The sequence below is a fragment of the Bombus fervidus genome, chromosome 11, assembly GCF_041682495.2.
Source record: "Bombus fervidus isolate BK054 chromosome 11, iyBomFerv1, whole genome shotgun sequence".
NCBI lineage: Eukaryota > Metazoa > Arthropoda > Insecta > Hymenoptera > Apidae > Bombus > Bombus fervidus.
The window spans coordinates 7920742-7941117 of NC_091527.1; the positions used below are offsets into that span (position 1 = coordinate 7920742).

The following is a 20376-nucleotide window of genomic DNA, read 5'->3' on the forward strand; positions in this document are numbered from 1 at the left end:
CCCACCACCCGTGGAGTTCCTCGAACACGGGGCGAAATCTTTTATATTTCAGAACATAATAGATTTCGGGTAAAGAGTACGAAGATAGGTGGATATCCAGAGAAGGTAAAATACTTTATTTCTAAATTTATCGATCTATTTCATCGTCTGACTAAACAGAGCTATATCTACTTAAATCTATCCAATACATCGAAATGTTTCTAAACGAAAATTGTCAAAATGTCTATAAACTCTCTATAAAGAGTCTATAAAGTACCAAAAATATATCGATCATTCAACATATCCTTAACAACCATATTGTTTGGGTTCACACACAAAAACGTTAAATCAACAATCAAAAAAAAACCTTTGGTTTTCTGAAAATCGTCGTGAGGATCAAAGGGTCTTCCCGATCACGTGATGGTCCAACTGTTATCCGAACTCGATGAACATCCCTGAACGTAGCTCTCGTATCGTTTTCTACATAGAAAGAAGGGGTTGCGACTCGTCGTGAAGGTTCGTTGCTATTCGCAGGCTGTCGCGTGTGTGCGTTGCGCGGAACAGGCTACACACAGGGGTTATATATCGTGCGGGAATCGAGAGCGTCGAAACACGAAGCGAGATCAGACTGACTTTACGAAAATCGATCGGCGCTCATCGTCGTCGGGTTAGCGACGCCTGCAAAGCGTGTCCATTGCAACGACGCGGTTACGAGGAAGCACCGCTGGCCGGCTCTCTCTTTCTCTCTCTCTCTCTCTCTCTCTCGTCTTGCTCCCTATCTTACTGTCTCCTTCCTTATCAGAGAACAACCCTCCAAATGTCGAGAAAGCTTTCGCGTTATCCGAAACGGACGAACGTTTCTTCCAGTCAGTTCGCGAAACAGTGCAAGAGAACGGTGCTCGCGTAAAAGTTCGCGAAAGGTGATTCGTCGAATATCCTCCCCGTGCGTTCATTTTTTCCTTGACGAAAATCGGAAAACTGATGATCGAAGCTCCAGCAAGGTGCTATACGCTGGGGAAGAATGTAGAACGAGTACGAATTCCTTCTCGAAGTGCGGTCAAAGGCTTCCATCGTGAAATCTTGACGAGTCTGCAAGATATATTATACCCACTGTTCACCCTTGAAAGCGGTGATTTCTGTGGGAGCATACGAGGGTGTAAGAGAAGCATAAAAGTGTTCTCCTAATCGTTATCGCCATTGACGAAGCTCATCGGTGGTTTAATAAGAGCCGGCGCTTCTACGCTCGTGAATCGACAATAATTTTAAACACATTTGTATTACGACCTACTAAACTGCCACCCATCGAGATCCATCGGGGTTTTGAATTGCAGCCTTCTCACGCTCTCCAACCTCCTGAGAATCGATGTAAGCAAATGAATCGAGCTAACTCAAAACGAAGGCCGTATCTTATATTCAGATTGACTTGATTCGACAACAAAAAAAGAATGCGATCAAGACGACGAGACTAACGCGAAAGTATCTTCATATCGCTGGTCAATACGGAATTCATTGGAATTACGAACAACCCGTTCTCGATGTACGCTTTAAGCAGAGAACGGGCAGAGGAAAATCGGCCGAAAAGTTCCTACGGCGGCAGAATTAATCGGTGAGCGTGTCCTGCGCCCTGTCCCTTTGTCACTACTCCAAAAAGAGAGAGATAGCGTGAAAAAGGAGGAGGGAGAGAAGAAGAGAGTCGAGACATCGTACGTTCGTCGAGGGCATCGCACACGAAACGGAGGAGGTGGGAGGAGGCCGTCTACCTCTCGACGTGGAATGATAATAAAGGAGAACCACAGGACAGGCCGGTACGGGGCGACATTATGCAAAAAGCGGATCTGAATGTACCGAACTCACCCCTTAAACCGTTCCCTCTTGGGATGGCGATAGGGGCGCTCGCTGATATCGCGATCAAGCTCATCATCAGCGGCTACATACTTGCTGTGGTCGTGTACGTGAACGCCACCGGGAACTGGGATAAGGACGATGATTTAGGTACGTTGTTAATATTATAATTAAAGTTATGCTGTGCAGTGGAATAGTAGAATGGGTAATATTCATGAAGAAGAATAGAAAATTCTAAGACAGAATTTATAGGTTTGAAGAAACAGATGAATGATCCTATGGTATTATTTCCTTCTTATTATTTTTAGAGTAGAAAAAAGAGTTTCGCAAAGAAAACATTTTATGTAAGTTGTTGATGTATGCAACATTGGTCGGAAGTATATGTCTGACCAACTAACTATAGGTCGCATCTACTTAAGTCGATCTCCAGCAATATGAAATAGCTTAGAACGTAGAGACGCTAGGTATTTGGGACAAATACTTAAGATTGCCGTGCCTTCGGTAGATTTCGTGTTCATTGATCAGCCACATGTCTGACATATTTACTTGTACTACTTGCTACATAATAATAATGTACATAGATATTCTGAAATCGTTAATTTATAAGTGATCGCAACCGTTTACATTAAATTTCAGTAAATTTACGATTATTCAACAAACAATTAACGAGGTACCACTGAAAAATTCAATCTATATATTTGCTATATATTTTTGAGAAACCAAATAAAAATATAATTCTATATTTATCTTCTTTTCAGTCGCAACTTTTGAAGTTAGTGCCGTTCTTGGACGCACCGCTAGATTGCCTTGTGACATTGAACCGTCCACGCGTGAAGATCGCGTATACATGGTGCTTTGGTTTCGCGATGACGCCGTGAAACCGATTTACAGGTATTATTTCTGTTAAAAGACGATTTAGTTAGAAAATTCATTTGAAATAATGAACTTCATTTAATTTGAAAGACATATTGAAACGATTGACTGTTTCAGTTTCGACGTGCGAGGAAGAGCATTTAACAAAGCTCTGAATTGGTCGGACAGCACCGTGGTTGGCCCGAGAGCTTACTTCGTTACCGTGACGAAACCGGCCACTCTTTCTCTGGAAGCGGTTCAACTGGACGATGAAGGGATCTACCGGTGTAGAGTAGATTTCAAAAATTCGCCCACGAAGAACTTTCAAGTGAACCTAACCGTAATAGGTAAGAATTCGCGTGTATAACATAGAAAAAGCGTTTAACGTTCGTGAGGATATCTTCAAAGTTCTTGGAATTATTTCGAAATTATTTTCAGTTCCACCTTATCAGCTTTTAATTTACGACAGCTCTGGCGTGGTTGTGGGTAATACCGCAGGTCCACTTCAAGTAGGCGTCGAATTTGGTCTATCTTGCGAAGTAAGAGGAGGTAATTCTTATTTTGTTAATTATTTAGTACTAATAATATGGTATTAAATTTGTGGAAGATCAACTCTATTTCGTTTTCTAAACATAGGCAAACCGACACCGGTGGTTAGTTGGTTGGTCAACGAGAAAGAAGTGGACAGTAAGTTGGAGGAAATTGGAAAGAACTTAGTCGTCAGTAAATTAACAGTACCTCAATTGAGAAGGGAACATCGTAACACAACTTACAAATGTCGAGCCTGGAGCACAAACCTCATACCTCCATTAGAAAAGACTATTCTCCTAGATGTTTATTGTAGGTATTCAAAATTTGTATCATAAAAAGTATTCATTTTACATAGTATATTGATATTTTATTGTTTCAGTAAAACCACTGTCGGTGAAAATTTTATTAAAACCGACGATACTAGAAACGGAGAAAGACTACTCTATCACGTGTGAGACAACAGGGTCGCATCCTCGAGCACGAATTACCTGGATGGAAGGAAACGCCATTTATCACAATGGCAAAGTATATGTCGATGATTTTGCTACAAATTTCTAATTAATGTCATGATATTTTTATTTATGAAAGTTCTAATCATTCAGGTAATCGATGGCGGTAATACTTCCGTGGTCTTAAGTACGCTCATGTTTTCACCGATTCCCGACGATCACGGGAAAATCCTCAAGTGTCGAGGAGAGAACCCATCACTGCCAGACGCGTATCTAGAGGATTTCTTTCAATTAAACGTAGTTTGTGAGTACTCCGAAATTTGTGGTAATTATGTTTAGATAAGAATTTCATGTTTATTTCACAGTTCCACCTAAAGTACAATTACACTTGGGTAGTACACTAAATGCAGAAAAAATAAAGGAGGGTGACGATGTATATTTCGAGTGCAAAGTTCGGGCTAACCCAGAACACCATAAAATTACGTGGAGGCATAACGTAAGCATCTTATTTGTTATATTACCTACTTACTTGTTGTAATATCAGTTATTAATAAGCATTTATTGTAAGCAGTTATTGTGAGAATAATTAATAATATTATTAAATAATCATAGGATGCGGTGTTAACGCAGAATTATTCAGCTGGAATAATTATGAGTACTCAGAGTCTCGTGCTGCAAAAGATAGGTCGAGACAACGCCGGGAATTACACGTGTCTTGCTAGTAATGACCGAGGCGAAACTACCAGTCCAGTAGTAACTTTACGAGTACAATGTAAGTTTTAAAAAAACTATATGTTCAAACTATAAATATTATAAAAGATAATTGATAAATTATTTCACTACAATTGTTCTCCTTTTCAATCTTTTCGATTCTAATGTTTAGTCGCACCAGTGTGCAAAGCGAAAGAGGTATCCATCATCGGAGCATCGTTAGAAGAATCGGTAAAAGTTCGATGCGAGGTGGACGCTGATCCCAACGAGGTAGAATTCGTCTGGGAGTTCAACAATAGCGGCGAGAATTTCGAAGTTGCACCAGCGAAATTCGATGGTAATAACGGAACAATGAGCGAACTTGTTTACACGCCAGTGTCTGAAAGAGATTACGGAGCTCTAACGTGTTGGGGTAGAAACATAATAGGAAAGCAGGAAGCGCCTTGTATCTATCAAATCATTCCAGCAGGTAACTTGTGTGTATAAATAACTCATAACAGATGTTTGTATCGTACAGACAAGAAACCAATTTGATTTACATTCCCAGTGAAACCAAATCCTCTGAACAATTGTACGATAAAAGCATCCTTGAATCAAAGTTCCGAGATCCTGGAAGTGGAATGTGTGCCAGGATACGATGGTGGATTAAGGCAAGAGTTTCGATTAGAGGCGTACGAAGTTCTTACTGGTAATTTAAGAGTGAATGCATCTAGTGTGTCCGCAGACGTACCAGTATTTAGGATTGCTGTAGCGGATCTTCTACCAGCGACTCATTTTTATCTCGTTACTTATGCCGTAAACGCGAAAGGAAGAAGCGAAGTGAGTCTGTTAGAGGATATAATGCTAAGGGACTCCGATAAGCACACGGGTAAGAAATTGTACTTAAAAAAATTATCAGATAATTTCAGCGTTCCCTAGCAATTCAAAAGGATAAGGAAATATCATATATCGAATGTATCAAGTATTATTGGTAATTCGTTATTTTAGATAGCGGAGTAAGCATGGTTCCACTTATTCTACTTCTTATCGGTTGCTTAATGGCGTTTGGCATTACTGCACTTTTAGTAATGTTGATGATGTACCGACGCAGAGGTACCACTTCTCCGGTTCATATTGAGCCTTACATGAAACAACCGATAATTACTCCTCCAGATTCGAGGAATAATTCGATGCTTGATGTTACACACGGGGATCATACTTATTTTGTCGAGTACACGTTAAAACAGGTCACTGACTACGCACTCAACAATCAGCCAGATATCATACAGTCGCCACAAGGTAAAAGTTTATCCGCTTTTATTTCTGTTATAATGTATGCATAATATGCATAATGTATGGATAGGATAATGTATTGAGTTTGATTTTAGACCAGGAAAAGATAAAACGCGAACCACAATTATTTTTACCTGTACGACCAGATACGCTGTTTGCACCGTACGATATTCATAAGCAAGGACTTCAAAGTAACAGATGCAGCGTGAGTAATACTATATAATAGTATTAGTAATAATTAATAATTTTAATGTAATTTGTAAATATTTTTCCCTACTTTTTTCATTTCTTTTTTCTTTTCTTTTTTTTTTTTATAGTTGAATCCATTCTCTACAAAGTCTTGGGAACCTATTAGTTTTAAAGCTGATCGTAATTTAATGAAAGAGATCATTATCGCCAACTCTATACCCGGTCCAGAAAGTTGTGTGTAAAAAGTATCTGAGAGAACGAATGAGCGAAACATATCAAGAGGACCGATATTTCGAAGCCTAAAAAAACAATCGTACCGTATAATTGTTATGTTGGGTACCGAGGATGAACGTCAAACGAACTGCAACTAGTCTCCTCGTCGAGTTGGTGTACATTGCACGAAGGAATGGCATAGTACGAACATGACGACGTGTTACACTGCTTACAAGTCAAATGTCTCATCATTGAAAAATCTATGGAACTGAAAAAAAATCTAGAAATCGTCAAGACTAGTTGCATACTAACTAAACGCTACACATGGTGTATTATTCCAAGTTTAATATATTTTGTGTCAAGTCTTAGATGGTTTGCTTATTTTGTTGAGAAATTTACCCACAATCGCAACAATATCCATTATCTTCTCCAACGATTTATCTTAATATCTCGTGTTTGTCATGCATATTTAAAATAATGCATGTTTAACGTGAGTGTACTGAAGGGATGTGATGCAAGATTTCCCATTATTGCAAAGATAAGCGCGGAAATAAATGCCGTAAATCACTGCCATCAGTATGATGATTCCAGCAATTAAAACTATCATACAAATTTTTTTTCGAATTTTTCCCAAGGTACGCAGACACAATGCTTGACCATCTGACATTGTACTCCTTCTCGGTACATCAATTGCTTCTTTATTTGTATCTTCTGTTATATTCACTCCGCGCTTTATTATATATGACATATCTGGCGATTCTTGCATGTATCTTGTTTGCCATCCATTTGATATTGAAGATGCTTTGTACTGGGGAAAAAAATCACACTATTCCTCTAAGATACACGAGTGTAAATCCCAAATTAAATATTTTCATTGATATTTAATGTTACTTGAGTATGATAAAATTTACGCATTTGTCGACGAACTAACTGAATTATTTTGCACTTTTCGTGTTTCAAATTTTTTATAAATTCATCTTTGTCAGAGTCACAGGTATCCTGTCCGAAAAATTTTTCATCTACGTATTTCTCAGGACACGTATTTCCGTCACATATCATTTTTTACCTTACATGCCATTCTTTTTCGTAATAGAAAATTACAAATGAAACTCTAAAAAATAGTTGAAACACTAGTATATTTTATTAATATCATTTTGAGGTCCTAAAATATTTTCATAACCATTTCCTTAACTAAAAATTTAACGTAATGCATCATATTAAATCGATTGTACAAATTAATATGAAAGTTTGTAACAAAATACTTCTCAATTTCATTCAATAGTTATAACAACACAATGTAATTTTATAGATCAGATCAATTGCTACATCAAGATATTTTTGGTTAATGCAAGCATATAAACATCAAGGATTTTTCCGTCATCCATCATCCGAAAAAGAAACAATTAAATGTCCAGATTCTACCATTTGTCGTAAATTTAATAAAATAGGGAAGATTAAGAAGAAAAAGACTCCACGGATGAAAATAAATGTAGAAGAAGAAGTGGATAATCCAAATTGTCCATGGTGCAGAAAAAAATAAATACTACCAAGTGACAAATATTTTCTATTTTTTATTTTTAATTTCATACAAATTCTGTAGTTTGCCAAAATATATTCACATGCACACCAGTTCATCACATTTTTTATTTAACGAAAAAGATATAGTTAATAATGCTAAATACCTATTTCATAAAATAAAAATTTAGATAAAATACAATATATACATAGAACATTATTGGTCTTATATTCTTATTAAACCATTATAAACCCTTATTAATTAACTTTCGGTTTCTTTTCTGGTGGTGGTTTCATGTCCTTCTTTTCTGCTTTTACTTCTTGTTTAATTTCCATTGCTAAAAGATTAACAAATTAATTTTGCTTTGATGCTTAAAATACTTCAAAAGAAACTACCAAAATAAGTATTTACAAGGTTCTATAGCTTGGTGCACTGGCTTTGGAACAGGCAATGGGAATTTCCGCGTAAGTTCAGCAAGTAACATATCCACCCTTTGTCGCTGAAATAAAGAACTTGGTTCTTCACGAACAGGTGTTTCTTTCTTTGCTGCCATAGCTTTCCCATTTTTGAAATCCCAGTAGTAGCCCTTACTAGGATGATATCTTGAACATGAACTAGCTTCTTCAAAAGCAGATTGTAAGTGATGTACTGTAGATAACTATAAAACAAAGTTCCATAAATTAACAATACGTCCTGATTATACTCATTTTTAATAAATCTTAAGTACCAATCTGGAGCTCACAACCGATGCCAAATCAGGAGCTTGATACACAACACCTGCAATGATATAATAGTCTGCAATTGGTACTGCAAAAGTAGGATTATGGCGCTGTTGCTTCCTGATCACATATAAAATAGGTGCTTGAACGTGTAAAAGAATATATTCAGGGCCAGTCATAGTTCTAAAAATAAATATTTAATTATTGATATTTTACATTTAAACAATGCTTTTACTCATATTACTTACTGTAACTGATCAGGACTTAAACGCTGCATTTTGACAATTTCATTATTACATGTTCTGTCATAAAAAGGATTACTTCTTTCAGAAAAGTAATCCATTATATTGTTTGGATTTAATACAGGAATCCATGCACTATCATGCCAAGAAAGTCCCAAAAGATTTTCTATTAATTGTATGAAATAAAAAGTAGAAGGTTAGGAAGAACATAAACAAGTTTATTATATTAACTGTATTAATAAACTTTACTTCCGTATGTTATTACCTGTTACAGGAGGTCTTGCAGACAACATTTTTATGTTATGAATTATATGTTTGTTAAATAATTAAAATATTTGTTTCATACACACAACTGATATAATGTACTATTACTTGTACGTCTCGTTTCCGTCAATGGAGTTTATGTGAAATATATTATTACTTGTAATTATAAATATTTCTAAATGATCTGTATGAATATTATTATTTATTTGACTTAAATACTAAAAATAAGATATTAGAAACACAGGAACGATACACGTAAACAATTAACGGGATCAACAATGGTTCTCAAATCTCTATTAGAAACACAGGAACGATACAAGTAAACAATTAACGGGATCAACAATGGTTCTCAAATCTCATTAATCCTTAGATTTAAAATTCAAAATAATGACAAGTAAGAAATGAGAAATATATACATAATCATTTCCATAAACACTTATTTTGTTTCTTTTCGTGAGTGATAAATGCAAAAGAATTACTTTTTCTGTAATTCCTTAAAATCGTATCATTCAGAAACAATTATTGACCATCACTGTCGAAATAAAGAATGCAGGACATTGTTCACATATATATGTAGAACGGAGGCTATTTAAAAAAATGGGTCAAATGCAAAAAAGGAGACTCGCGTTCGAAAGAGAATGGGTCATGGACATGTCCCAGTGAGATACTTTAAACAGAGAAATAAAATAAATAAGCAAAATAAATAGAATAAAAAAGCAAATAAAAAATGAAATTTTTCTTATCTAACATTCCAATAATGTATCACATTACAATTTATAACATAAAAAATATACTACAAAACTTTTTGTAAAAAAATAAAATATGTAATTGAAAATTAAAAATAGTACAGGTATTTCCCAGATATTTTATATATAGTATAAAATTCCTTTATATTAAGATTAACAAGTAAAGACATGATTATTATATAAAAGACGTATTAGTGGAAGAATGAGGTGATGTACTCTATAATACCACTGGGTGCTACGAAAATTTTATGTAACAGTGGGGATATGTTCAACAGAAGTATCATTCTTGGCTCAAGATGATATTAATCTCAAAGCTATTTCCACACGGGATACATATAGGTGAAGCACAGTGACCTTTAAACTTGTGTGTCAAGTTCTCATCATCCAGTTAGAAAAATACGGTAAGGACATCTGCACCAAGCTATTTATTACACTTGTTTGCATATGTTACCTTCTATTTTTCGATACCTGTCAATCACAGGTTGTTGCACGCTTTTCCTTCTAAAAGAGTCAATCAGTCAGATAGATCCCAATCTTCGACCATCCGTCCGTTTTACTCGAACAAATTTTGTCTCATATATTAATATGAAATATGTATTGTTTAACCTTCCTAGTTGCTTAATGGATTCTTCTCCGATATCTTCATGTCATAATTTATATAAAAATAAAACAATAATTCTTATTGTAACGTTACTTCTATGATATGAAGAAATTTTACCTTTCATATTTCATGACAAGTTATTTTTAATTCCTCTCCCCGAAAATATGAAAATTATTATGTCCTGATTATAGCTATAAAAATAGATATTTTACGTAATATTATCGCGAAATCTATTTCTGTATGCTTTTCATTACTATTATCTTATTACAATCTTTTAATTTTTTATATTAATTATAATAATGCAGAACTTTTACTATTCTACTTTTTGAAATATTTCGAACTTAAAAAAGTTAAATTAAATTGCATAAAAATTATATTATCATGATTCATTATTACAGAAAAGATATGACTGCTATTGAAAAGGAATATAGAATAGTACCACTTCATAAAAGACCAGACCTAATTCCAGACTGTTGTACATTACTGAATTCTGAATGGCCAAGAAGTGAAACTGCACGGTATATCATAATACTTAATTTAAACAAAATCCTATTTAACAATTAAATGAACTTCAATGTAAAATAGGTTAAAATTTCTGAATGTATCATGCGATGAATTTCCCACATGTCTTATACTAATAGACAAAGAGGACAGAGTCCTTGGTCATTGTAAAATATCTTTAATACCTCGATTACGTCATAGTTGCTTTATACAATCAGGTAAGTATAATTAGTTCAACAAAGAGAAAAATATAAAAGTGTACAAACAAGAACCAAATTTAATTTTCTATTTCATGTCTTAGTGATAATTGACTACCAGCATAGATCTCAGGGTTTAGGATCTAGACTACTACGTGGAGCTGAGGAACATATAGCAAAGAAAGGAATTAAAAATGTATATTTAATAACTAAAGGCCAAGAACTTTTTTACCTAAAAAATGGATATAAAACCTGTGATCCATTTAAAGCATCAGGCATCAATGATGTTGTATATTCTAGTGCAGCATTTACTAAAGCAAAGCTTAAAGAAAAAAGTACACAATATTGTGGTCCACCACCACCTCCAATGCCAAACTTTCAGATGCCAAAGTTCTATGATTTAGGTATCTTAACACACAGAACACATATGGTAAAAAGATTATCATCACAGTGACAGTTTTATTTTTTTCAAGATTCTTTTATATTCCACAAATGTATATTATTTATTTATTTATCTAAAAAATTATTTTTTTAATTGCTTTTAAATACAGAAACACTTCTCATGCACACACCCTCATATTTTACAAAAAATTATAACCATTCCAATAGATATTTAAAATCACAAATATTTTTCAATAGCTGCATACTTCCAATGTAATACATTTTGTACAAATTAGAAGGTGCCTTTTCATATTACCTATTTATTTTTTTATATGACTAAAGGCTGAAAATATTCTCCAAAATATTTTTTAATTCTGACCAAATTACAAAATGTACTTTTTGTTATATTATGCAATGTTAGCAATACCACAAACTTTTTGATAATGTTCTGGTTGTTGAAGACTTTCAATAAGAAAATCTCCTAAATCATGTTTGGAAATAGACCGACCAGGAGACTCATCATGCTTTACTACATATTTTGATCTTTGTACATCTGCAAATAGACAAAATATATATACAAATTATTATCTGTAATTGTGAAATATATGTCAATAATTTCTTCAAAGTTACAAACAATGACATACTTGTAAAATGGGGTGGTAATATTGCAATCCATTTCAATTTACTTTCTTTAAGAAGGTCAAACATTCGCTGGTGATCTGCATTTACATCTTTAAATATATTAGGCACTGCTTCAGGTTTGTAAAACAAAAATGCTGCAAGAAACAAAATAATTAACAATACATGAAAATTATCAATATGTGTTGTAAGTAAGAAGATTTAGCAAAATTTACCAGATAAACAAACAGATACTATTTCTACATTGTGCACTTTCATAGCATCTATTATATTTTTCATACCATTGGACAATACTGTAGTTGGACCTAAATGAAAATTTGCAATGGATATTAAGCTCATATTGTAGGCTGAAAAATTAACATTTCATATAAAATTGAATATTTACCTAAATCATGTCGTGTGCCAAGCACAACAACCACTGCATCCCTATTAGATATTGCATTTGAAACTTGTTCTGCATTAGTAACATCTCCAACAACTATTTCAATTTTATCTTTTAAATTTGTTGGTACTTTGCTTTCATCTCTTACAAATGCTCTTATATTTAATCCTAAATTTTTTAAAATGATCAAAATAAAATTAGTTTTAAGATTTTTACAAAAACCTTTCTGGCTATTTTATATTTTTTATTAAAATCAACGTTCGCGAATATACCGGAACGAGAGTATAAACAAAACCAAATACAGTGATTGATCATAACAATATTACCTGTCTATAAAATATTTTATATCTTTATTACATTTTCGATAATTAAAATTTCTTTCTAATATATATAAAAGAATAGATTACAAAGTTAATTGGTAAATAGTAGATAAGACTATACCCTTATTTACAGCGCTATTTAAAGCACATAGTCCGGTATTTCCTGTGGCTCCAAATATCACTATTCGATTCATGGCGATACAACTGCTATCAGATAGCTACTGAAAATTCGTTATCCACTTCAAGTACTCATAAGCGATTGTCTAATCAAAAATGCTATGTCATGTCTAGAAAACATTTAAAATTGCAATTTCAAGAAAGTTGCAAACAAGAATATGACGTATATTTTTCCTGATTTATCCATTGCATATAAATGAATCGAATTAAAAGAATAAGTTACTAGATTTCTAAATAAGTTTTATCGTATCATATATACATACTCGAATTTTCCATAAAGCCTCAAGCCTATTTTAGTAGTCTAACCTATTCTCTAGAAAAACTTTATATTTAGCGTAAATATTTTTTATACTTAAGGAACATATAGTCATTATTACATGATATAACATTTATTTTTTTGTTTCATATATATATAAAAATAAAAATATTAATTAAGGTATAAACATAAAATATTTCACAAACATTTAATTTGAGATGTAGTCAGTAATAATTTCAATAAGTTAAACTTTTTAAATTATAGTGGCATTTACCATTTATTGCATGAAACTTCGTAAATTATTATTTATTTAATATCTAGCTTAATTAAAATATTTAAATTTGTTGTTTTAGCAGAAACATATATACCGTATGTATAATAATTCATATTAAAGCTGTATTGACATTTAGACAATCTTAAATAAACAAATATGTATATAATATTCTTTCATATATTTTATATTATATCTTGTATATTTTCACAGCGAAATACCAATACATTTTTTGTTAAATATCATGTACACGACTTTTATATTATTATTACTAAAAAATTCTTTACTATATAATAAAAATGTTAACTTTCTGTTAGGCATAATAGGATGGTGGCATTATTAAATCTTGCAATACAGATAATTGTTCTTCTGTGAAATGTTGCATATACTCCTCCACACCCCTCCATCCATTATGAGTTCTTTTAAAATCATCCAAAGTCTCTTTAATTGTCATCTGTAACTCGGAAGAATTTTATTATTTAATGAATTATTGTATCGTGTTTCAAATTTATTTTGGATACTAACTGGTATAGGTTGTGGATCATTCATATGAGCACGAAGATGTTCAAAAATTGGAGGAACATATTTTGGTATATCATATGGATGAGCTTGTACAAATGCACACATTCCTATTATAGCTGCATGACGAATACGTAAAGCATCAGCTTTTAGATTCTTTTTTGTTTCTTCCTTATTACTATTCAAAGCTTCTTTTTTACATAATTTAATGTTTGCTTTTTTCTTGAATTCATCCTGAAAAATTAGAAAAAATCTATAAATATAACTACTGGTAATAATTATCATAAAAATATTTCAAATATATTTACCAATAAAGATTCTAATTCGGGTATAAACATACAATGCACTAATCCGCTAAGTAATTCACCAGCATTTTTTCTTACTTCAACTCGTTCATCTTCTAATAAACGTAAAACTATATCTTTAACAGAATTAACCCATGATGGATTGCTTAAAAATGTACACATGTTGTAAAATACCCAAGCTTGAAGGAATTCCAAACAAGCAGATCTTGTCCACCAAGATACATGCTTTGACATTTTTTCTACTGCTTCTAAAGCTATTGGCATATTACATGGCAATGTGAATGCTTGTGCATATATTGTTAAAGCAGACGTACACGACTGTTTCAATTCTTCGTCTGTTTCGCAATTTTCCATCTGATAGATGATTGGAAATATTTGATACAATTCTGGCGGTAAACCATACCATGGACGATTCATATCTACAATCCATTTACAAATTGTCTTAAGTAATCGAATCGCTCTTTCTTTCTCTTCTTCATTTATTCCTATTTCTTTTAGATCGTTCGATTTAACAATAGATACATGTGCAGGCAGATTTTTTACATCATTGTTGAATTTCGTTGCATTTTCATCTACAAGAGGTTGTAATTTTGGCACTATTTTATTTAAGAAATCTTGTATTTGTGGTACCGACTGATTGTTTGAAGTTCTTAAACATGTGAACACCGTTACTAAAACAGAACTTAACCGTTCTCTCACGTTTTCAAATGGATTTGCTAATAATCTATCTTCTATCCGTTTCAACAAACGTTGTAATAATTCCAAAACCCGCCATAGTTGTTCAGTAAGAGTCGTTTGTAAAATAAACAATCGTCCCGATTCAATAAAAGATGATTCTGATTCGCTAACAAAAATTTCTTCCATCAAATGCTCCAGTAACCAATGTTGTCTATTTGGATCTCTACATTGTTGAGCTGTGGAAAAACAAAGGACCCAGTCCTCAAGAGTTTCTGGTGTCATATTAATTAAGGCAAGTTTTATGACTGGTAATAAAGAATCCCACATTTCACAAACCATATTAAATGGCCAATGTTTTGAACCTTTAATGATTCCCGCAATAATCTCGGCTGCACACCTTTGACTACTTTCTTGTTTATCCTTCACTAACTCATGTAAATGTGGCAGAAAATTTTTTAGGAATACTATCCCATGATTACGAAAAAGGGCTTTAAAAAGACGATATTTATAATAACTGAATTTGTCATTGTCCTTTTTTGTTTCAAGACTATAAAATTTTATGAGTTTTTTGATATTTTGCAAATCGTTAAAAAAGAGATCGATTTCTTTTTCATGATCTGTTAATTTTCGTACATTTGGATCTAGACATGGTTGTTGAGGTGTCGGTGCATACATTTCAATTTTTTTTGGCCATGTGTAATATCCTACATATGGCTTATGAATAAATCTGGGTTCATCCCATTGCTCTGCAGTCAAGGGCCGAGTTTCGAAATTATATTGAAGCCAAGCATTGTCTGGTCTTTGCCCTCGTTTGAACTTCATAGATTGATTTTCTGATGATTCATTTTGTTCTGGTGATGTTGGTGGATCAATAGTTATCTTGAAATTAAAAAATTTGTGTTTAAGTTATACCAAAATTATTTGCAAAATAAATTTTTTCACTAAAGTACTTTACCTTTGGATGTTCTCTTTTTTGTTGTTGCAACATACATATAACTACACGAAGAGCAATATTTCTTTCACTTAATGAATCGTGTATTAATGCTCCTACAAAGTAACGAACTACTTTTGGTGGATAAATTTGTTCTGGGTGAACTAAATGTCGAATAAAGTCTATTGCCATTAAACGATGTCGCCAATGTAAATTTTTTTCCAAAAGGGCATTTAAGAGATCATTTATTAAGCCATTATAAGATGCCAAATTACTTTCATTAAATGCTTGTGCAATTTTTGAACCTTCCACAATTTCATCCTCTGTGGGCTGCGATAAAGTAGGTTGAGGATTAGTCTTCCATAAAGCTGTTGCAATTTCCAAACATGTATTCGGTATTTCAGACGTAATAGCGATTGTTGTAAATTGTTTACTTATATATTTTACAACATCCTCTTTCAAGCGAATTATAGATAATTTCTCACATGGTTTAGAAAGTACCAAAGTTGTCCATAAATCTCTCAATTTATTCCAATCATGTTCGATAATTGTTTCTTGAGAATCAATTAAAATATTCAGAGCACCCTATGTAAGATAAAATGAAGTATTTAAAAAAATTGTATTAAACGTTGCTTGTTATGATTGTTGTCGTTCTTACCTTATACGCATCATGATCTGCTTCCGGATCCGTCCTCAATATATCAAGTAATTTTGGAACAATGATTCTAGATGACAACGTCAAATGATGGAAAGCCCGAAAAAGGATGCGTTGAGCTTGACATCGCACGTCAGAATACCTACTAGTAGCCAATCTAAATACTTTTAACATTATTTTTTTATGAGCTTCAGTTAAATTAAAAAACTGTAAATATGAACGAGTTTTGTGTTGAACTTCTGCACATAGCAATACAAAGGATCCCATTATTCCCTTTTTTCTTACTAACATATCCTTCATCATTCTGTGTGCTCTTTTTATATTTCTATAATTTACAACATTACTTGAAACAGATGCAGGTCCTAATAAGAGATAGCCCCAAATCTAGAATAAAAGAATTCTTATAATGTGTTTAATATTCTTTAACTTATTATTCTAAATAGTATATTTAAATAGATACCTTTATCAAAACAAATAAACTTTTTGTATCACCCTCTGTATTTTCAAGTATTACACTTTGCAATTTATTCATAAGTGTTCCAATGTAACGTTTAACGTTACTACCATTAGGCATTAATATTTCATGTTTCATACCAAGTGTTGGCCTGAAAGGTTGCCATTTTAAAGACGATTTCACTAAATCTAATGGTTTCCCTTCATATATAGGTAAAACAGATTCACAACCTTCAATAATGGTGCTTACAATATTTAAGCTAGTCAGTAACTCTTCTCTAAAATCATATAATAATTTTATTTCACCTATTCTTAATGAATATTATCATTAAATATTATATAGAAGTGATCAATAGTTAACCTCCTTAATGTGATCAAGCGTTTACAATATGTCTTTAATTTACTTGTTTCAGGAATAAGATATCTTAAAAATATTCGATTTATTGCAGCCATTTCTTTCTTATCAGGAATGTACCATTTGACATCTAAACTATTAATATCCAGAACTTGACCCCAGTATTTTATTTCATCAGTAGATGTAAAGTGATATGGTACCATAGTAGATAATGAATGAAGGACTGATCTTAATAATATACAAGCTAAATTGTTTCCTTCTCTAGAGTTTAAAATCACTACACGGTCAAGAACTGTTGTGAGTGTATCTATATAAGGTAATAAATTGTTCCCTGTTGTGGTAACAGTTGCGGATAAAAGCAACATTGCATATAAAAGACGATCATCCACATGTTCTTCCTTAATAATATCATTACTTTCGCCCGTGATATCTAAGATAGTTCGTGAAAGTACAGGCAATAATGTTCTTAAAGTTTCTTTGCCATTAACTTGGGCAAATACTCGACACAAACCAGCTGCCAACTGCCCAGCAACTTTAATTTCGAGTGTACGTTCAGTTATAAATGTGCATAATTTATCTAAAGCCTTTTTAAATATTGCATCATTAATATACATTAACAGGATCATGCACACATTATACAGAACGGTTTCTGTGACCTTTTCTAATTTACTTTTCTCGCCACCAGCAGAATTTTCTAATCTAACCAATTCTAGAGAACTGTGATCTATGAAAGAAAATATCTTGTCCAAAAATTGTAAAACAAAATCTTCAAATCCAGACGCTGTTTCATAATCTAATCTATCTTCTTCATCTATTGTTGTGATTGGTTTAGAAGTATCCACAATAGGTATGAAACAGGCATAAACTGAGATAAGACGAAAAGCTAAAAAGCACTTTTCTGGATTGTTTGGATCAATGCTAGATAGAAGCAGAGAAAGTAGTGGTAAAATATGTCTTGGTCCTTCTGGGTATGTATAGTCTGCAAAAGAAATTTATAATTCATAAAAATGTAAAATAGTAAATCATGTCAAAAAGTAGCCAGAAAAGCATAATCCACACCTGTATTTACATTTTTAGACCCTTCTGCCATTGGCCTAGCTATAGCTTCCATACAATTCAATGTAGCAATCAATTTATATGATTCTATTGTGAGAGAATCCAATGTAGAAGACACTCTATCCAAAACATATGGAATAACCAAATTGGGCCTCATAGTAGCAAGATATTGTAAAGCTTGTGATGCATGATTAACACTTAATTTATTAAATATTGATGCCATAGTTACTGGCAACATACTTTTGACAAATGCATCAACATGACTATCGGTTAATTTATACTCTTCGGGAATGGGAGTTTCCCAAGTTGGCTCAGCATACCTTTCTCTATAATATAAATAAGACATACATTATAAATTTATAAATACTTATAAAAATTAATTTTAGAATTTGTTATTGATTCTCACTTGTGCAAACGCGTAATAAAATAAAATGAAAGCTTCATAAGAATCTCTTTTAATATACTCAACCAGTAACCATTATTAGCAGGATGAAAATATGTTTCTATCGTTTTCAAAAACTTATCAAGATATGTTTGAGCACTTGAACCATTTCCCTAGAAACATTATACAATATATGAAATGAAACTTTATTTAAATATACTCTTTAATTCTCAATAAAATTTTACCAGAACTGCTACTATCCATATTGTTATAGAACTTGCATCTATTTCATGATGTCTTTGTATTTTATTACATGACACTGGTAATTTTAAGCACCGTATAAATCTAGTGAACATCAATGGTATATAAGGTTCCCAATTAATGTATCCAATGTTATAATTAGCTACTGCTGCCATTAACTCCATCATTTTATTTTCCCATGTTGGTGCATTGTGACATATTTCCCATAATTTCATAAATTCTTCAAACCATAGTTGATATCCAATTGAATGGTATTTTGGAGGCAATTGTACTGGTAAGAACCACCGTAATAATTGTATACTTTCAGACATTGTTATGACATCAGTGAGGCATAAAGTTGGTCTTAATTCATCTAATATCTCCTGTGTTGCACTTAACTATTATAAAGGATTAATTTTCATTCTTTTGTTAATTTACTTAAGAAAAATATTCACTTACAGGAAAATAAACTTTTGCATATACAATAAGTGATTCTGTTGTATTCTCAAAAAGATGACAAATATGGTACATTTCAGGACGATTTTCTTTTGCTTTCATTATACGAAGAATCATATTATAAAGAGGTCGCCATGGCAGTTCCAATTCATCAGGAGATATAAATTTCTTCTTTCTGTAAATATATATTAAAACATGTGAAATTCATTTCATATAACAAATGATAATCCTATATAATGTTATGAATAAAAGTTAAATCATCTTACTTTAACAACACTAGTAATGCAACAAGACACTGAAATGTAGAAGCTGTAGGTATTTCTGAAACTGTAACCAGTTCATATAATAACTTTATAAGTAAGATGTGATCTTCTTTACTGAAGTTAAATCCATACATGTTTATGTAACTAGAAAAAATATTCATGAATCCAAATTACAAATATATTTTCTAAAATAAGCAGTATAATTAAAATGTAATTATTGCCTTTCTTTCAAATAATGTAATAATATAAATAAATATACTCACTGGCCTAATTTATTAACCCATACATAGCAGCCTGGCCATATTTCATTAAACATAACAGCACGTCCTAAATTTGCTTTAATTTCGGCAAATAAAGCCTGTGCTTCTGTCTCTACTTCATCTGCATAAGGCAACAACTTATTGTATATAAATTTCTTAGATTGAACATCATCTATACTTTTGTAAATACAAATATCTGTGAGATTCTTGTTCATTGTCACTTAAACTGTCTTACTATTACGAACACAAGAAGCACAAATAGATGCAGCCTACGAAAGAGCGCACTGTACAATGCAAAATCATGTATATTATTAAGTCAGTAACAACTTGCTTATTCTGCTTCGATTTTATTGAGTCATGTTTTGCATTTTAGGATGCCATATTTGATGGATAAAAAGAAGCATAAATTACTATAAATCTAGAGAAACATCGACCTTTTTATTCAATATATCGATATTCAATATGCTTGTTAATATTATCGATAACAAATTCGATTTTTCATTTTAAATACTTTTCGTAATATCTCATGTATAATTAAATAATTACCTTTTTTATGCTTTTCCTATAAAAGAA

At 32.4% G+C, this 20376-nt stretch overlaps 5 protein-coding genes across 8 annotated transcripts; 2 read left to right on the top strand and 3 right to left on the bottom strand.

Annotated features, from left to right (window-relative positions):
* Nucleotides 1-132: 132 nt before the first annotated feature.
* On the top strand, nt 133-6406 carry Side-iii (sidestep III). Its single transcript, XM_072012357.1, has 14 exons — nt 133-1971; nt 2580-2712; nt 2812-3020; nt 3112-3222; nt 3310-3513; nt 3584-3729; nt 3807-3957; nt 4019-4149; nt 4266-4425; nt 4537-4833; nt 4912-5232; nt 5352-5642; nt 5732-5841; nt 5954-6406. Exons 1-14 carry the CDS (start codon nt 1800-1802, stop codon nt 6065-6067), a joined length of 2550 nt encoding a protein of 849 aa, XP_071868458.1. The 5' UTR covers nt 133-1799; the 3' UTR covers nt 6068-6406.
* Nucleotides 6407-7589: 1183 nt separating this feature from the next.
* On the bottom strand, nt 7590-10298 carry Med6 (mediator complex subunit 6). 3 transcript variants are annotated; one of them, XM_072012370.1, is made up of 5 exons: nt 9994-10298; nt 8522-8681; nt 8282-8456; nt 7966-8212; nt 7590-7891 (listed from the first exon to the last, which is right to left on the bottom strand). In XM_072012370.1, the coding sequence occupies exons 2-5, from the start codon at nt 8614-8616 to the stop codon at nt 7812-7814; spliced, it is 597 nt and encodes a 198-aa protein (XP_071868471.1). In that variant the 5' UTR covers nt 8617-8681; nt 9994-10298; the 3' UTR covers nt 7590-7811. The 3 variants fall into 3 exon arrangements, with proteins under 3 accessions (XP_071868471.1, XP_071868470.1, XP_071868469.1); XM_072012369.1 differs by having other exon boundaries at nt 9977-10298; XM_072012368.1 differs by lacking the exon at nt 9994-10298 and adding an exon at nt 8781-9074.
* On the top strand, nt 9151-14004 carry Naa80 (N-alpha-acetyltransferase 80). Of its 2 annotated transcripts, none has more exons than XM_072012375.1 (4): nt 9151-9874; nt 10525-10644; nt 10712-10845; nt 10929-14004. In XM_072012375.1, the coding sequence occupies exons 1-4, from the start codon at nt 9822-9824 to the stop codon at nt 11276-11278; spliced, it is 657 nt and encodes a 218-aa protein (XP_071868476.1). In that variant the 5' UTR covers nt 9151-9821; the 3' UTR covers nt 11279-14004. The 2 variants fall into 2 exon arrangements, with proteins under 2 accessions (XP_071868476.1, XP_071868475.1); XM_072012374.1 differs by having other exon boundaries at nt 9154-9926.
* LOC139991958 (flavin reductase (NADPH)) lies at nt 11264-12805 on the bottom strand. Its single transcript, XM_072012373.1, has 5 exons — nt 12668-12805; nt 12230-12394; nt 12060-12149; nt 11850-11981; nt 11264-11758 (listed from the first exon to the last, which is right to left on the bottom strand). The coding sequence occupies exons 1-5, from the start codon at nt 12738-12740 to the stop codon at nt 11613-11615; spliced, it is 606 nt and encodes a 201-aa protein (XP_071868474.1). The 5' UTR covers nt 12741-12805; the 3' UTR covers nt 11264-11612.
* LOC139991941 (proteasome activator complex subunit 4) lies at nt 13422-20170 on the bottom strand. The gene is made up of 13 exons (XM_072012343.1): nt 19807-20170; nt 19547-19687; nt 19284-19455; nt 18830-19222; nt 18609-18757; nt 18206-18528; nt 17153-18125; nt 16799-17069; nt 16342-16722; nt 15708-16268; nt 14078-15631; nt 13776-14003; nt 13422-13704 (listed from the first exon to the last, which is right to left on the bottom strand). The coding sequence occupies exons 1-13, from the start codon at nt 20016-20018 to the stop codon at nt 13564-13566; spliced, it is 5499 nt and encodes a 1832-aa protein (XP_071868444.1). The 5' UTR covers nt 20019-20170; the 3' UTR covers nt 13422-13563.
* Nucleotides 20171-20376: the final 206 nt, after the last annotated feature.

Excerpts from the sequence above, each read along its gene's own strand:
- Side-iii (XM_072012357.1), top strand. The coding sequence starts at position 1,800 with ATGCAAAAAGCGGATCTGAATGTACCGAACTCACCCCTTAAACCGTTC. Across the intron at positions 3,958-4,018 it reads CTTTCAATTAAACGTAGTTT|TTCCACCTAAAGTACAATTA; the intron begins GTGAGTACTCCG and ends TTTATTTCACAG. Across the intron at positions 5,643-5,731 it reads TATCATACAGTCGCCACAAG|ACCAGGAAAAGATAAAACGC; the intron begins GTAAAAGTTTAT and ends GTTTGATTTTAG.
- Med6 (XM_072012368.1), bottom strand. The coding sequence starts at position 8,808 with ATGTTGTCTGCAAGACCTCCTGTAACAG. Across the intron at positions 8,682-8,780 it reads TGCAAGACCTCCTGTAACAG|AAAATCTTTTGGGACTTTCT; the intron begins GTAATAACATAC and ends TACAATTAATAG. Across the intron at positions 8,457-8,521 it reads TTAAGTCCTGATCAGTTACA|AACTATGACTGGCCCTGAAT; the intron begins GTAAGTAATATG and ends ATTTATTTTTAG.
- Naa80 (XM_072012375.1), top strand. The coding sequence starts at position 9,822 with ATGATATTAATCTCAAAGCTATTTCCACACGGGATACATATAGGTGAA. Across the intron at positions 9,875-10,524 it reads ATACATATAGGTGAAGCACA|AAAAGATATGACTGCTATTG; the intron begins GTGACCTTTAAA and ends TCATTATTACAG. Across the intron at positions 10,846-10,928 it reads TAGTTGCTTTATACAATCAG|TGATAATTGACTACCAGCAT; the intron begins GTAAGTATAATT and ends TTCATGTCTTAG.
- LOC139991958 (XM_072012373.1), bottom strand. The coding sequence starts at position 12,740 with ATGAATCGAATAGTGATATTTGGAGCCACAGGAAATACCGGACTATGT. Across the intron at positions 12,150-12,229 it reads TGGCACACGACATGATTTAG|GTCCAACTACAGTATTGTCC; the intron begins GTAAATATTCAA and ends ATTTTCATTTAG. Across the intron at positions 11,982-12,059 it reads AGTATCTGTTTGTTTATCTG|CATTTTTGTTTTACAAACCT; the intron begins GTAAATTTTGCT and ends TGTTTCTTGCAG.
- LOC139991941 (XM_072012343.1), bottom strand. The coding sequence starts at position 20,018 with ATGAACAAGAATCTCACAGATATTTGTATTTACAAAAGTATAGATGAT. Across the intron at positions 19,223-19,283 it reads ATGCAAAAGTTTATTTTCCT|TTAAGTGCAACACAGGAGAT; the intron begins GTAAGTGAATAT and ends CCTTTATAATAG. Across the intron at positions 17,070-17,152 it reads CGCTTGATCACATTAAGGAG|AGAAGAGTTACTGACTAGCT; the intron begins GTTAACTATTGA and ends ATATGATTTTAG.